We start from the raw sequence: 15344 nt of genomic DNA, 5'->3' as shown, positions 1-15344 counted from the left end.
GTGCCCAGGGACTTCAATGGATTTTGAAGTATGTAATTTTGCTTAGCATTGCATCGGTAATTTCTGTCCTGTCCTTTGGTGGATGTATAAGAAATACCCTTTCTTCTATCCAGAACCAGACTAGAAGTAATCACATGGTCTCAGTCTTTCTTTCAGATCTTCTTTGTAACAGTCCCCCCCATACTCTACCAGTGATCATGGCCAATGGTTTGTTTCCACTAGAATATGTCCTGTTTTGCCTGTAGTGAGTCTGAAAAGAGCTGCTCTGAAGGTAATACTGAAAGTCTATTTACAGTGATTGTCGCGTGTATGTTGCTAGAGCATCAACATTTTACACTGCAAGGCAAAGACTTTGTTTTGTTTCACAGGTTTATATTTAAGGCAAAGAGCTTTTCATGTTGAATAAGCTCAGGAGTCTTTTTTCACCAATGATTTCCTACCCAACTCACTTGTTACAATTTGGAAAGGACTTCCTGATGTTTGTTTGCTTCTTCCTCTCATCCAAAAGCATGCTGGGATTTTTACCTGAGTATCTGAGCCACAATGGTTAGGTGATCAACGGTACAATCCTATATGGTTACTCCAGTCTAAGACCAATGGGATGAATAGGTTTAGACTGAGGTCACTTTGCACAGGATCACATTATAATTAGGGTTCTTCCTTAACTGAATCTGGGAATGGACCAAACCATGCAGAGGGAACAAGTATCTCTTCTGGAGGAATATTCTAGCCATTAAAAACAAAGTTCCCTTCTCATATTTGAGGAAGGAGTCACTGATAGTGCCCCTGTTTCTTCCTTGCTTGGGATGAGAACCTATGCTTTCTGCTGTTCTTGGCCTGGCTACAGGTCTTTCTGTGCATTACAAAGAATGAGGACGACATGCAGAATTGTAATTCAGATCTAAGGTGGAGGGTGTTACCCAAATTGGCATACACGTGAAGGCACTACAACTTGCGAAGGCATCCCCTTGCTAGCACAGAGCAAAAATGTATATTTTGTGGTATTTTAAAATATAATTGGGATCTTAACCCCATGTATACCAAGGTCCAGATTCAGACCAACCCTCGGAAGAATGAGGGGGAATAACCTTTCTTAAGCACAAGAGATTTTTATGTAGTTGACAGAAAACAAACTAAATTAAGAGATTTTCAGAGTCAAATGTATTTATGCTTTTATGGAAGCCACCCTGAGCCCGCTTTGTGGGGAGGGCAGGGTATAAATTTGATAATAAATAAATAAATGAAGATTTACAGAAAGGAAAAATGCATTAATAAGACAACCCCAAGACTTTCCCTAATAAACTACCTGCCTATAGGAAAAAAACTGAAAGGGGAAAACAAGACATACAAGTCTGGTGTCAGAGAGGAGTAGGAAGAGGAAGAGGAGGAGGAGGAAGGGTTCCTTGACAGTGACACATCAGCTTTGGGAGCTTGAAACTGACCAGGTGGGGGAAGAAAGTGCAGCAAAGTGGGTCTGTAGCCGCTGGGTCTTGCTAGGGCCTTATCTGCAGCATGGTGCCCACCAAGGCTGAGGGTTTTAGCAAGCTGGGCAGAGGGTGACCTTTCATACTCACAGGCAATAATTGGCAAGAAGGTCAGGTAATGAAGAAAGAACATTTGTTTACAGTACAGCTCACGGACGTAACCCTGCACAGGGTAGTTCATTCAGTCCCTGGAGCCTGGCTGCTTAGGTTCCCTCACCTCTCCGTGCACCTTCTAAGACTGCCTGTTCCTTCCCCTCCTGAGCATCTAGAGTCTTCCCTCCAGCTCCTCACCATGACTGACCTTAACAACTGCTGGACACCTGGGAGCTGTGGAAAGGGGACCTGTCCCACACCATCCTCTGTGTCTCCTCCATCCCAGGGGAATGCCCTCTCTCAACCAGGTGGTTCCAGCTCCTAATAACCAGCCTTGGCCTAGGCGGTGACCTTCTGGCCAGACCTATGTCATGGGGCTGCCACTGCCCGCCACACTTCCCACCTGGTGTCCCTGCAGCTTTGGGCACCTCCCAGCATGCCCCCATGCCACAGGATTCATGGAGTGAAGAGGCAAAGTGGCAAACCTTGAAGTCGGGTAACTGAATGAATCCAAGAAAAGAAAAATAGATACAGAGGGGTCACTTTTTACAACCTTTTGCCAAGAGTGAGGAGGGATAGGGGTGTTGGCATTGGAATGCGAGAGTGGTAAAAATCCAATCTTTTCAGAGATGAGTGAGTTCAAAAAGAAATGCTTTGTTTGCATTGTGAAGGTGAGTTTTCCCTCTCTGCATTAAAAGTATTTCCCTTGGGGAGGTTTGGAAGTTAGAAGCATGGCTGTGTACTCGGCATGATTAAGAAAAGGCAGGAACCTTCCTGTCCCCCTGTTAAGAGATGGAGGAACTAGCTGGAATCAGCCCACTGCGCATGGTTTTGGATATCTGGCTTGTTAGTTTAGATCAAATTATCTGGAAGGAGGCTTCGGGGTTCTTGGGGTAAATGGGCCTCGACTGAATACCTCTTAGAGTGGGCTTTTGTATGATTGATGGAAGAGCTGCCCTGCATTCTTTTACAAACTTAGTGTGACTCGCTGCCATCTGATATTAGTTTAATACATGCTCCATCTATAACTCCTAGGCCTATGCTGACGTGTACATGTGTACAAAATGGGGGAACAAGCCCTGACAAAATGGGGGTCTCCATGAGGTGAAGATCCTAGGTGCATCAGGGGTCAAATTTTTGAACAGTTTCTGCACATAAGAAACCCTCTGCATGTGTAAACCAGTATATCAGGAACACGGTTCTGCTAAATTCCCCCCCTTAAAGTTCCACTTTACTACTGGTAAACCTGCTTGCACTCCAAATTGGCACAATCAAGAATTCTATCCCCACATTCTGTACAGTTTGCAGACCGGCTCTAAGGCAGCAGAAAAAAGATAAGGCCACACCGGGAGGTAGGAGAAAAGAGGAACAAGGTGCAGGGTTGAGCAGTTTTATTAGATCTCCTAGATCCCTAGATTCCAGTTGTTGCAAGGTGGGAGCCAGAGAAGTTCCTATGAAAGGTCACCTGATGAAGCATTTAGTAAAATGCTTAGGGATCTAAGGCAGCAGCCACACTTTTGTTGGATATTGTGCTGCTGGATTTGCTACTGGATTGCCCTGTCCAAACAGAAAATCCAGTTGTGAATGTTTGCTATAGCTCGAAATAACACAATAACAGAAGAAGAAGAAGAAGAAGAAGAAGAAGAAGAAGAAGAAGAAGAAGAAGAAGAAGAAGAAGAAGAAGAAGAAGAAGAGAGTTAGGATGTAACCTGTGATTCTAGACTAGATTTTGTTTTTTGAACTGTTCTCCCGACTAAAGAAATTGCCCTGCTAACTGTCTCAATCTAAAGCTGACTTTGCAGTTCAGAATCAGCTGAAAGGGCAGCTAGCTGATGTTTGGGATGGGGAAGGGATTGTGCATACACAAAAAAAGAGATAAATTGAAAACAGCAGACCACGCTGTAGCACATGACAACTTGTCTAGACTCCCTAGAAGTAACCACTGCTCACATTACATATTCAGAATGCACAGGAATTTTCAGCCACTAGAGCTTATGGTGTTCCATCAAATAGCTGCAGCTCACAATGGGGCCTTTGATGTGCTAATACATCTATGTGCAAATGGTAGCTTCTCCATTCACTTCAACCATCACTTAATGCTCTGTAGTGCATTTACAACAGTTAAGCATCTTTAAATCCCATTGATTCCCAATGTCATAAACATTCACACTGTGAAAGCTTTAAAAGGTCATTACTTATTTGAAGTAATGAGTTTGAAAGCTGATCATTATAGCGGGGGAAGAGGAGAACCCTTTTTTGAAGTGGGTTGACAATATTGTTGCTTTTAGGGAGTCTGTTTCCCTTCTTTTTCAGATTCTTCCCAAAGGTAGGCACTTAAATATCACTCATTCCTATGGGAACTGACTGTATGTGTTGGACAAGAGTGAACACATATGAGACAGCATTTCATCAATGAAAACAGAGATATGCCCCAATTCCTCCTCTCTGTTTTGCCATCATTACACAAAATTAAAGATAGTCATAGAATCATAGAATTATTTCATTTCATCAATGAAAACAGAGATATGCCCCAATTCCTCCTCTCTGTTTTGCCATCATTACACAAAATTAAAGATAGTCATAGAATCATAGAATTAAAAAGTGGGAAGGGGCCTAAAAGCCATCCAGTCTAACCCCCTGCACCATGCAGGATGACCTAAAGCATCCATGACAAATAATTATCCAACCTCCACAGAAACACCTCCAAAGAGGGAGAACCCATACCATCTCTGGGTAACTGATTCCACAGCTGAACTGCCTTATGGTTGAAAAGTTTTTAATATCCAACCGATATCCCCCTGTGAGACATCTCCATCTGCCCCCAGCCCTATGCTATGATTTCAGCTCAGTTGGGGATGCATTCCCTAGGCTCAAATTTCCCTGGCTCCACCTCCCTCCCTTGAGCTCCCACATGGGCTGAGATGAGACTCACCCAATCTCCCTGTCTCAGTCTATTCCGTGCTTGCCCCTCTCCCCTTCTTCCGCCCCCCCCCCCAAATCCACTTCCCTGAGTCAGGCCCAAGAAAGGTTTTCTTTCTTATGCACAGGCTGCCCTTCTGTGAAGTAGGGAACAAACTGGAAAACAGGCTCATCTTGTATTCTGACCACACAAAATAACACTGGTGTATGCTCTTCATTACGCATTATTTTAAACGAATGGTGGGACTCTGTTGACATTCCTATCGCTTCAAGGGATCATTACTCAGCAGGTACAGGCTCTGCAGTTCCAATTATCTGAACTGGCCTGAAGAGTAACACCTGTAAATGGAGGAGCAGTGGGTACATCTTATCTCTATGGAAAATGTACTGAAATGAAAGAAAATTAATATTTATTGATTTACACCCTGCTTTTCTACCCAACCAATGCTCCCTCTAAGCTGTGGAGTCTTGTGAGCAAAATTTCTGCTTTTTGAGCTACTGGCATGAAAGTTGTGAGTGAGCAATTTGGCTGCTGCATAAATTAGTTTGCTCTGGAGCGATCCTCCCTGTGCTAAGACAAAAGTGTGAGAGCCGGAGGCTAAAAAACTGTGAGCTGGCTCACACTAACTCAGCTTAGAGGGAACACTGTACCCAACACTGAGCCTTCAGGGTAGGGCAGGATATAAATCCAAGGGTAAATAAATAAATAAATAAATAAAAAAGTGGACCCAAAGCAGTTTACAACATAATTCTCCCCTCCTCCATTTTATCCTCAGAGCAACAATAGGTTAAGCTGAAAGAGAGTGACCGGCCCTTCGTCATACAGCAAACGTCCATGGCAGAGTAGGGATTCAAACCCAGCCTCTACTCTGTCACTCTAAGCACTACCCCACATTGGCTCATACTGAGGCACCATACAGTGCACAGCCTATTTTAATGCTATGTAGTGGAACATAGGCTCTGGATGCACTCTGGGCTCACCCAGCAAGTCTTTAGAAATGCAAATGGCAGGCCTGGCTGAATACAGTGAGATGGTCATGTCACATACACAACCTCCGTCTAGAAGGTGACATCTTGCAGGGAAGAGAATTTGGACATTTAAAATGCTTAGCGGCATCTCTTCCTGGAGATTTCAGAAATGGCTTCTTTGGACCCCACCCCCAGAAGGGGTGGGGAAAGAGAGATGAGAAGGAGAGGCTCTTTTGGGATGATTCTGTTGAGGCAGACAGACCTGTCACATCGGTTCTGCTGAAGGCAGCTAGGGCTGCCAAATGCCCCTGGGGGGCAGAATTCCCCCCGCTTTTGAGCCCCGATTTCCGCTCCCGCGGAATCGTGGCCCAAGGAAAACCCCACCCCCACGTGTGCGTCACCCGGAAGTGACGTCGCACGCTGGGGGCGGGGCCATGCCATTTGAGGGGAAAACAAAGAGTTTCCCCCTCAAATGGCATGGCCCCACCCCCAGCGTGTGAACTGGCCATTTGAGATCTCTTGATGTTTCCATTCTCTCCCTAAAAATGAACACATTGACCAACCAGAAATGCAACTAAAAAGTTCTGAGTAATTAAAACCTTCATCCTAAACATCCCAGCTCCCAATCCCTTGAGTTGCCCCTTTGGTGATGGAATATGCCTCCAATTCACAACTGACTTATGGCAACCCCCCGGCATTTTCAAGGCAAGAGACATTCAGAGGTTGTTTGCTATTGCCTGCCTCTGCATAGTGACCTTGGATTTCCTTGGTGGTCTCCCATCCAAATACTGATTGGGCTAGTCTGGACCATCCAGGTCAAGGCAATAATATTTTTAGACTGGTAGAAAAACCCAAACAGCCAAATGTTCAGCAACAGCAATCTCTAGGTTTTTGCCACAGGACTCAAATTTTCTTCAGCAACCTCAGCAATATATAGCTGAATTAAAGGAGTGTTACTAATTGAATAACTAACCATTGTTAATAGGAAGTAACTGTTTTTCATCCAGACGTTTGGAATTGGGGCTGTTTTTAGGCTGTCACATATGCACTATGGGCCTGACATGTCAGCTTTACTAATATTTGTCATTTTCAGTACCATACAGCCAAAGCTGAAGGCTCACCTGTTCTCAGAAGCCTTTGCACACTGATCGTCCCTCGATCAGAATTTGTAGTCTAAAATTATGAAACCAGAAAGAAGCAAACTGGTAGAGAGGACCAGTATAAGCCCATCATGACCAGTTGCTCAGATTGAAAAAAAAAAAGTGAAGGTCAGCAGCTTTATAGAGTAAGGTGGAACCCTACTGGTCCCTTGTGTCATCTGACCCTTCATGGGAGCCACGGTACCGGCCTCTGGCCATCCAGAATGGTAAAGCTGAAGCACAGTAGAGAGCAGACCAGCAGTTCCTTCCTCTGGCCAGGTGCCATACGGGTGCAGACAGAAAGATTCCTTTATCTTGCTGCCACAGACCTTTTCTTCTTGTGCATTCCCCAATCTGTTTTTACCAGCCAGGGTCTGTCATTATCTGCATTATTGATTGTTTGGCATTAAAAATATTACTGTTATCATTTCTAAGTCCATTTGACTACATTGGAAGTGTTAATTAATGCTTTCTGTTGAAATCAATGGCACTCAAGAAACATTTAACTTCAGTTGTTTTGTATCCTTTATTTACAGAACCGATTTCACACAAGACCTGTGCTGAGGTCGCACCTCCCTTTGCCCCGCTTCTGTTGGTCAATTTCCCAGTCGAAGCCGCACGGCCGCCCGATTTTCCCTGCGGTTTCGTGATCCTGTTTTTTTTGTGTGAAATCGGTCAATTTTTTCTTGTTGTACTGCATTGTATTAGTTGTTTTTTTAAAACCCTTCTTATTCTTCATTGCCAACAATGGCAAATGGCTACCTTTTTTGTCCAGGAGAAGCAGATGCTGTCTGTAGTAAGAAAGAATCGTCTGCTGTGCAGTCGATTTTACTAGCTTCTTTGCAGGAATATATATGAAAACTAATTATTCAAAGGGTGGAAGAGTAAATTACTGTCATGGTTTATTAAACACTAGCTAAGAGTTGGCAGAGTCAATTTTCAACATGGCCTGAAGCATGTTAGCTGGGGTCCAGCGCTGCTGAATGCATTTATTATCAGGCAAAGCAGTAATATAAAACTCTTCTGGTGGAGAGAAATAAACTCTCTCATTGGTCAGTCAAGTAAGCGGCTGATGAAGTTAAGTCATGTTAGAAGATAAAACATAAGAGGCAATGTGGTGTGGCAGCTGGAGGCCATTTCCACATGAGTTATTTGCCCTGGGTTCAATGCTGATGGGAAGGTTTTCCCCCCCTTGCTTTTCCACAGCATTGTGGCACATTTGTGTACCTCCTGAAGTTTCCCTAGATTTCCTCCCCCCATTTTCAATTTGCAGCAACGTTTTTGAAAAAATCTGGGATGTCACGTAGGTGGCAACATTTGGATTTTCCTGCTCACATGGAAACAATTTTAGTTGACACTGTCCTGTGGTGGCCACTTTCTCCCCCTGCCACCAGGGGGCACTTAAAAATCAGCAATTGTCTCTCTCTATTGACATACAGCAAGGGTCCCCAACCTTTTTGAGCCTGTGAGCACCATTGGAATTCTGACACAACATGGTGGGCACAGCCAGAAAATAGCTGCCACAGGAGGCGTAGCCAGCCACAAAATGGCTGCCATGGCATACCTTCAAGGCACACAGTGTTGCTCAAGCAGTATTTTAAAAAGCCAGTCAAATCTCCTGTGACTAGTCAGTGGCCTTGCTCGGAAAAACCCCACCTTATCCCCGCCCACTGTCTAAAAGCACTTGGCGGGCACCAGAAAAGGTGTTGGCGGCAATGTTCCCTCTAAGCTGTGGAGTCTTGTGAGCAAAAATTTTACTTGGTGAGCGACAGGCATTAAAGCTGTGAGCGAGCGATTTGGCTGCTGCATCAATTAGTTTGCTCTGGAGCCATCCTTCCTGAGCGAAGACAAAAATGTATGAGCCGGAGGCTAAAAAACTGTGAGCCAGCTCACACTGACTCGGCTTAGAGGGAACACTAGTTGGCAGGTACCATGGCACCCATGGGCACCACATCAAGGATGTAAAGGACCCCAATATACATTTAAAAGAATCATTTAACAGATTCTCTGAATTTTCAGCTTTCAGTAGGTCTCTAGGCCTCTCTGTTACTGAGACAGATATAAGAAAAATTCTTTAGAATGGAAAAGGCTAGAGACTTGCCTAAAAAAATGAAAGCTGGGTACTCAGAGAACCTGTTACACATATTTTCATAACGGTATATAGATATTTAAATGTTGATTTTTAAAAAAATGTGGAAAAGTCCAGTGGCTCAGGGGTGGGGGGATAGCCACTGATGGGGGAGAGCAGAGAGACTATGGGAAAACCTGCCACGTGGAAGTACTATTGCTGCTGTGCTAACACAGCAATGGGGATACTATACAGATCTGTCTGCATGTGGCAACCACCAGAATGTCAGACTAGAAATGGGCTAGACTTGAGCTCTAATTCTCTTTCAGCCATGAAGCATACCACATGAATTATTTTTTTCTCAGCTTAACTCATCCCCCAAAATTGCTGTCAGATTAAAGTGGGAGAGGGAGGCATGTATATTCTCCCCCCCCCACACACACACACTCCAGGAAGTGCAGGGTAAAAATGCAGTACATTAGAGGAGCTTGCTCTGCATGCTAGAAGGGAAAAAAGGACAAAACACTACGTTGATGTTTGTTTAACCAGTTTATTAGCTGGCTTTTACATATTAAACTAACTATGGACTATGGACACGTCCCAGCCAAAGTGAAGCACTTTTAAGTTCTGTTGTCTTCAGTGGAAAAACAAAGCATATGCTTCACCCTTTCCCATTAAAATCAACAACACTTGAAAGTGCCTCATGCCTTCAATTTACACAATGCAAATCCTCAATAAAGGCTTTTTCAAGGGTTCTGAATGGAGAGATCACTGAAGTTCATAATTACCTAGGCCAGAGCATGAATCTATCCCGCTTGTACTGCTGGATGTATTATAAATTGAACGCTGCTCCCCCTGAAGTTCTTCTTCAGCTTAGAATGTTAAATCAAATTCTGCTCATACCTAGTCAGCAGCCAGGCTGATTGTGTAACTTTGTAGCCCTGTACATAGAATTTCTTTAATACCAATAATTTATCTCAATTAAATTCTTCATTGTGATGAATCATGTGATCAAGCCATCCAACCAAGCTTTTTGTTGGATCAGTTCTCTTGCAAATGTTTAACTGGGTTGTTTTCTAGCTGGTCCTAGTATTGCTCCAAGATCTGTTTAGTTTGGCATAGGTGGTAGTGGATAAACTTCCGAGTCGTTCTCCATGATGCGTGGTCCTGGAAAGTACAATACCCAGGGGCAATATGATAAGATGCACGCGCCCAGCAGCAGCATCATGCATGGTCAGGAAACAAGTTTTTTTCTGACCACCTGCAAATACCAAGCCAATTCAGAGTCAGGCCAATCAGAACAATGAAGTTGAAAATGTAAACTTTTAAAACACAACTACTCTTTATATAATTTATATTCAATGCTATATTTATGATAAATGGCAGTTTTCTTTAAAAGGCAGAAACCCGTCTTTCATCGTCTGTGAACAGCAAGATTTGGTTCCAGTTGCATCCTAAAGACCAATAAGATTTTGAGGGTATAAGCTTTCAAGAGTCAAAGCTCCCTGCTTTGACTCTCGAAAGCTTATACCTAAAAAACCCTACTGGTCTCCAAGGTAGATTCTGGTGGGGTAACCATGTTGGTCTGAAGGAGCAGTACAAAGTTTGTGTCCATTGGCACCTTTAAGACCAACAAAGTTGTATTCACAGTATAAGCTTTCATGTATCTGAGGAAGTGTGCTTGCACATGAAAGCTTATACCGTGAATACAACTTTGTTGGTCTTAAAGGTGCCGTTGGACACAAACTTTGTACTGGTCTCCAAAGTGTTACTGGACTTGAATCTAGTTGTTCTACTGCAGACCAATATGGCTACCCTCTGAAACGAGCATCATCTGTGAATTATGCGATGCTCTTCATTTAAGAGACCCAGTTTGGTGTAGTGGTTAAGAGCAGTGGCCTCTAATCTGGAGAACCGGGTTTGATTCCCCACTCCTCCACTGCAGCCAGCTGGGTGACCTTGGGTCAGTCACAGTTCTCTCAGAGCTACCTCAGCCCCATCTACCTCACAGGAAGGGAAGGTGATTGTAAGCTGCTCTGAGACTCTGGGTGAAGGGTGGGGTATAAATCCAACTCTTTTTCTTCTTGCGCTTTTTTATTTGTGAGTTTAATCAATAGTTTGACAATGGAGAACTGGACTGTATTCTGCTTCTTGTTTCTCAGTCAATGTTCTTCAACTATGACGTTAAGCAAATCACCTTGCTAATACTAACAGCATAAAGAGATGGGTGGAGGCTTGTTCCCAATAGTGCCAGCAGGCTGGACCCCCTTGTCACAGGATACTGATATGGTATACAGAGTGGTGTCTTCATTTGATCTTCATGTTCTTTTATTTGAGAAAAGGCATTTTTGAAGCAAAATCTTCTTATTCCAGCAGGCTAAAGATTTTCCCACTTGAGCAGTCCTATAGTGTTAATCTCCCCAATTCACTGAAACATGTCATCAAATAAATGGTTATTAATTCAGGCCTTGCTTATATAATTAAAGATTCTAATCCTCAATCATATTTTGTTGTGGACAGCTGCCTGCACAAGGTGGTCAGACTGAGACAGATTTAGTTTTTGCTCAGTTTCTCACCAATGTCTCACTTTTCCACACAAATTATGTAAAGCCATGTTCTGAATGGGACCATATACCTCATTCCAAAACCAATTCTTTGATATATGTGCGAACGATTTATCTGCCACTTATTGGTGACGGATGTAGGCTTTTCACTAGAAGTTAAAGTATGTCGACACCAGAAGGTCCCTTGGGCTTCATGGATCTCTCTGCAGGGAAGAGAAGCAAAGCCGAAATGTAACAGGTGTGCATTTAACAGAAGATTCACCCAGGCTCTCGGACTTGTTTGGGAATGCAGGTTCACTTTCCTAAATACAGTCTTCACAAACCAGCTTCTAGTTCATACGTTTCAGAATATCATCACTATCCACTACTCCTAGGCAAGAAGTACTGCTTAAAGCATAAGGGGCAATATGGGACAGCCAGTGGCTGGTAGAGGAACAAGACCGGAAAATACAGTGATTTATACAGAATGTAAGCAGCAGCAAGACTCTTAGTGGTTAGGGGGAAGGAAGAGAGACATGTTTCTTGTTTATTCAAATCCTGCTCTCTCAATAACATTTGCAACCAAATACAAGTAGCCCCAAATCAGGGTAGTGCATTAAACCTCATCTCCTCCATCCATGTAAACACAACATTAATACTGAAGAAATAAAGAAAATAATAAAATGTCCAGTGTCCGGATCTGTGTATTTTTTTTGTCTGTTCTTCTCCATGCCTATGCTCCGCCTGTGAACCGAACCAGCTCGCATTCAAGCAAACATGACCACAACTCCCCAAAACATTCTCTCTCCCCCCAACTCAAATGGGGAGTTAATTCCTTTTTTAGTTTTGTTCCTTTTTTAAATAAAGTCCTTTATTGAAGTAGTTCTTAAGAGTCTGTAGTAGCACCTTGTTGCTACTGAGGCCTAGTGGTTGTGTTTCAGTCCCACGGTTGCTGCAGATGTCCACGTAACAGCCAAAGGCACAGAGGCCTTCACAGGTGGGTGTGCGGTGGAACGGCCAATAGACTGTGATTCCCCCCCCCGATAGAAAAAAAAATGACCTCTGTATGGCAAATACTGAACATTGACTTAAAAAAAGACAACAACTCCAACTTGGCCATTTATTGCACTGGAGACACCTGAATGAATCTCTCAGGCAAAAGCAGAGCTTAAACTGACAGGTGCTTCCAGTGCACAGTAAAAACAAAAAATTTCTTGGGTGAATTACAAGAGCTGGGGATGAACATGAAGTGCCAAAGGTTGCCATCTGGGCTGAAAAGGTGGGACATGGCCAAAGGAAATGGGAGCAGTGGGGAGCCAGAGGAAAGGTGCGTCTTATTGTGGCAGTAAAGAGAAACAAGCAAGTGATGCCACAGAAATGCCTGCACCGGTAACACTGAGTATTTTCTTTATATACTATGCCACAACAGTCTGTATGTTAAATGTACCTCTCTCTTCATTTGACAGCAAAAATCTGGTTCATCCTACTCTAGAATGCTCCTCTGTAGGTGGTCAACAAAAGTATGGGGCTTTAAAAAAAAATTCACAGTCTGAAGATCTTCTTTTAAAGATTAAACAAAATGTAGAATTATTAAGTAACGACATGAAAGCCCATACTTCAGAAGATCCATTTTTGCTGTGCAATTTTTAAGGACAAATATTCACTCCCCTCCCCAGGTAATGTCTACCACCCTGTGAGCTATCAATGGATGTGGACACTGCTCCCCCCCCACACACCATTTACTCACACTCTGTGGGCAATAAAACCAAAGGCCTGGGAGTAGATGACGGGCGGTGGCTTGGGGGCACAGTCTGGAGACATCTTGTTCCAAATTCCTACTGTTAGAACTGGCTTAAAAACAAACAAAAACAAAACAAAGGTGTCTCTCAGTTCCAGGCCAAAGAACTGTGCCGCACACTTTAAATGGCTCCTTCTTTCAGTCTTGGATTTATTTATTTTTTGTAACAGTCCCAGTGGTGCTAGCTATTGTTCTCTGCCGTGAGATATTTCAGTGCTGCAAAACCGTAGCGGCGTGACATATCCTGCTAAAACTCCTCCTTGAGGGTCTTGAGACAGATACGGTATTGCTTGTTGGAGCGGAATTTGGTAATGTCGAAGCTAGGAGCATGCGGCATGTGAATCATGTAGGCGTTGGGCAGCACCGTGAATTCATACTCCTGAGGAAGGAAGATACATTGAAAATGAAAGACACTGCTAAAGGCTGTTAAGTAACCCTCTGTTTCACTTGTGTGTGCACACAGAGACATCTTGTTCTTGCCATTGCTACAAAGAAATAACTTTAAAGGCACATGCACTTCCCTGCTGTAGTGTCACTGCCTTCCTCTTCACCAGCATAGAGAACTCAAGCAAGTATCTGTGGGCCGACAGACAACACATTAGAAAAGGTTTCCATGATTGCTCCCAACAAACACAGCAGCATCGCTGATTGTTGTATGGCAGCTGGACTGCTATTGTCTCCCAATCTAGATATGGCTCCAGCTCGCTGTGACTGAAGGATGCCAGCATATGATATGACATGGTGTGGTTGTGGATCGGGTTGTTAAAGAAGTTGCAAAAAAAAAAGTTTGAGAAACTTGCCTTAATAAGAGAATCTAACTCATCTCACAGAAACAAACACTGGTTAATTCATGCCATGTGCAGCCTTTATGAAGATTGATTTCTCCTTCTGTTTGAGGGATTGTGGGCTTTAAGTACGAAAACCCTCCTGTTTACTCAGCAGTGTTGCTGCTACACCTCATTAACTCCATCTTTTCCAGGAACAGTTGCTTCTTTCCATTTACTTATATATCTTATGGAGAAAATACAGCCCCTTGGGGGCACTTCTAGTGAAGCACCTTTAAAAACATTTCCCCCCCAGAACTATCTGATTTCTAGAAGACTCAGGCTACACTGCAAATTAGGACCCTATTTCAAGGCCAAGAAAACTCTTGGAATATTTAGGATGGCTGTCTTTGTTCTTATCTGCAAAACTCTCCTCCCATAGCAAGGCATGATTTGTCTCACATGGGAGATTTTCAGTTCTGTTTTCCTAGACTTCCTGAACTCATGACCAGTGAGAAACTTCCAGAGATACATCAATGAAATACATGGTGCAAATTACCAGGTGATCATCCAAAACAAATCTAGGATAAATTTTACATGATCCACAATGCAGGGACACTGGATTCTGACAATAAAGATGTTCCAATAATGGAGGATACTCTTTCTTTGTAAGAGGACAGTTAACATTTGCTAAAACCAAAAGTTTTAAAAATCTATATATCTAATAGCGGTGCCCCCGTGCGTGCGGATACCTAAATCCGCGCATCGAGGGCACCTGGGGGGGAGGGAGATTTTTGTGCACACTTGGGGTAGTCTCCAGGTGTGCACAAAAATCTGAAAACTTAAAAAAACTACCGGGGGGATATTAAAATCCCCCCAAAACGAAAAGAGCACTCCCTGCGCATGCGCCGGGAAATCTCTTGGAATGGCTTCGCTTCCGCCGTCAGCAAAAAAGGGGAGGGTGTGGGGGGGAAGGCTTGGCCGGCTTGCGGCTGTAAGCCACAAATCCCTGGGTGCCACCACCGCCGTCCATGGGGCGAAGGAGATAGTTTGCCGAGGGGAGCTCCGGCCTCGATGCCACTGCTGGGGGAGGTGAGGGGGACAGAAAGCTTGGCTGCCCGCCGAGGCCTCGCCACCGCCACAGCTGAGGGGGGGGAGGGGGGAGAAACCTTGGTGGCAAACTAAGCCTAGCTTCGGGAAGGGAGGGGCGGAAGGAGAACGGTTGTCGCGCTGGCCTCAGGGAGCTTGAGGGGCCTCTGTCTCTGGAGTTCACCCGCTGCTTCTGCAGAGCCGGTCCGCCTGCCCGCCGGGAAGTGCTTCCCTCTTCTGGCCTTTCCCACTACGAGCTCTGCCCCTCCCCGCGTTAACACTCACCACCCCCAAGACGGCTCCACGCCTGAGCGAAGCAGCCTTTCCCCCCAGCAGCGTTGTGTTCTCTCGGCTGCAGTTTGTTATTCCCGTCTCCAGGCAACGGCGGCAGCTTCGAGGGAGCGCATGTCCAGAGTCAGGAGGAAGCAGCAGCAGGAGGGAAGCTCCCCCCCACTCCCCAGTTCCCCCCGTCTCCCCC

The 15344-nt window shown here is 44.3% G+C and overlaps 1 protein-coding gene across 1 annotated transcript in view; it reads right to left on the bottom strand.

Annotated features, from left to right (window-relative positions):
• Positions 1-11719: 11719 nt before the first annotated feature.
• The window catches only part of LARGE (like-glycosyltransferase), a 26922-nt gene continuing 23297 nt past the window's right edge, over positions 11720-15344 (bottom strand). The window contains exon 4 of the mRNA XM_015427573.1: positions 11720-13392. Coding sequence (XP_015283059.1) covers positions 13261-13392 — 132 coding nt within the window. The 3' untranslated portion in view covers positions 11720-13260. The remainder of the gene's footprint in view (positions 13393-15344) is intronic.

Source organism: Gekko japonicus, unplaced genomic scaffold (assembly GCF_001447785.1).
Source record: "Gekko japonicus isolate JY-2015 unplaced genomic scaffold, Gekko_japonicus_V1.1 scaffold28, whole genome shotgun sequence".
NCBI lineage: Eukaryota > Metazoa > Chordata > Lepidosauria > Squamata > Gekkonidae > Gekko > Gekko japonicus.
Note: the sequence above shows the minus strand (reverse complement) of the source record. Positions and strands in the feature narration are given on the sequence as shown.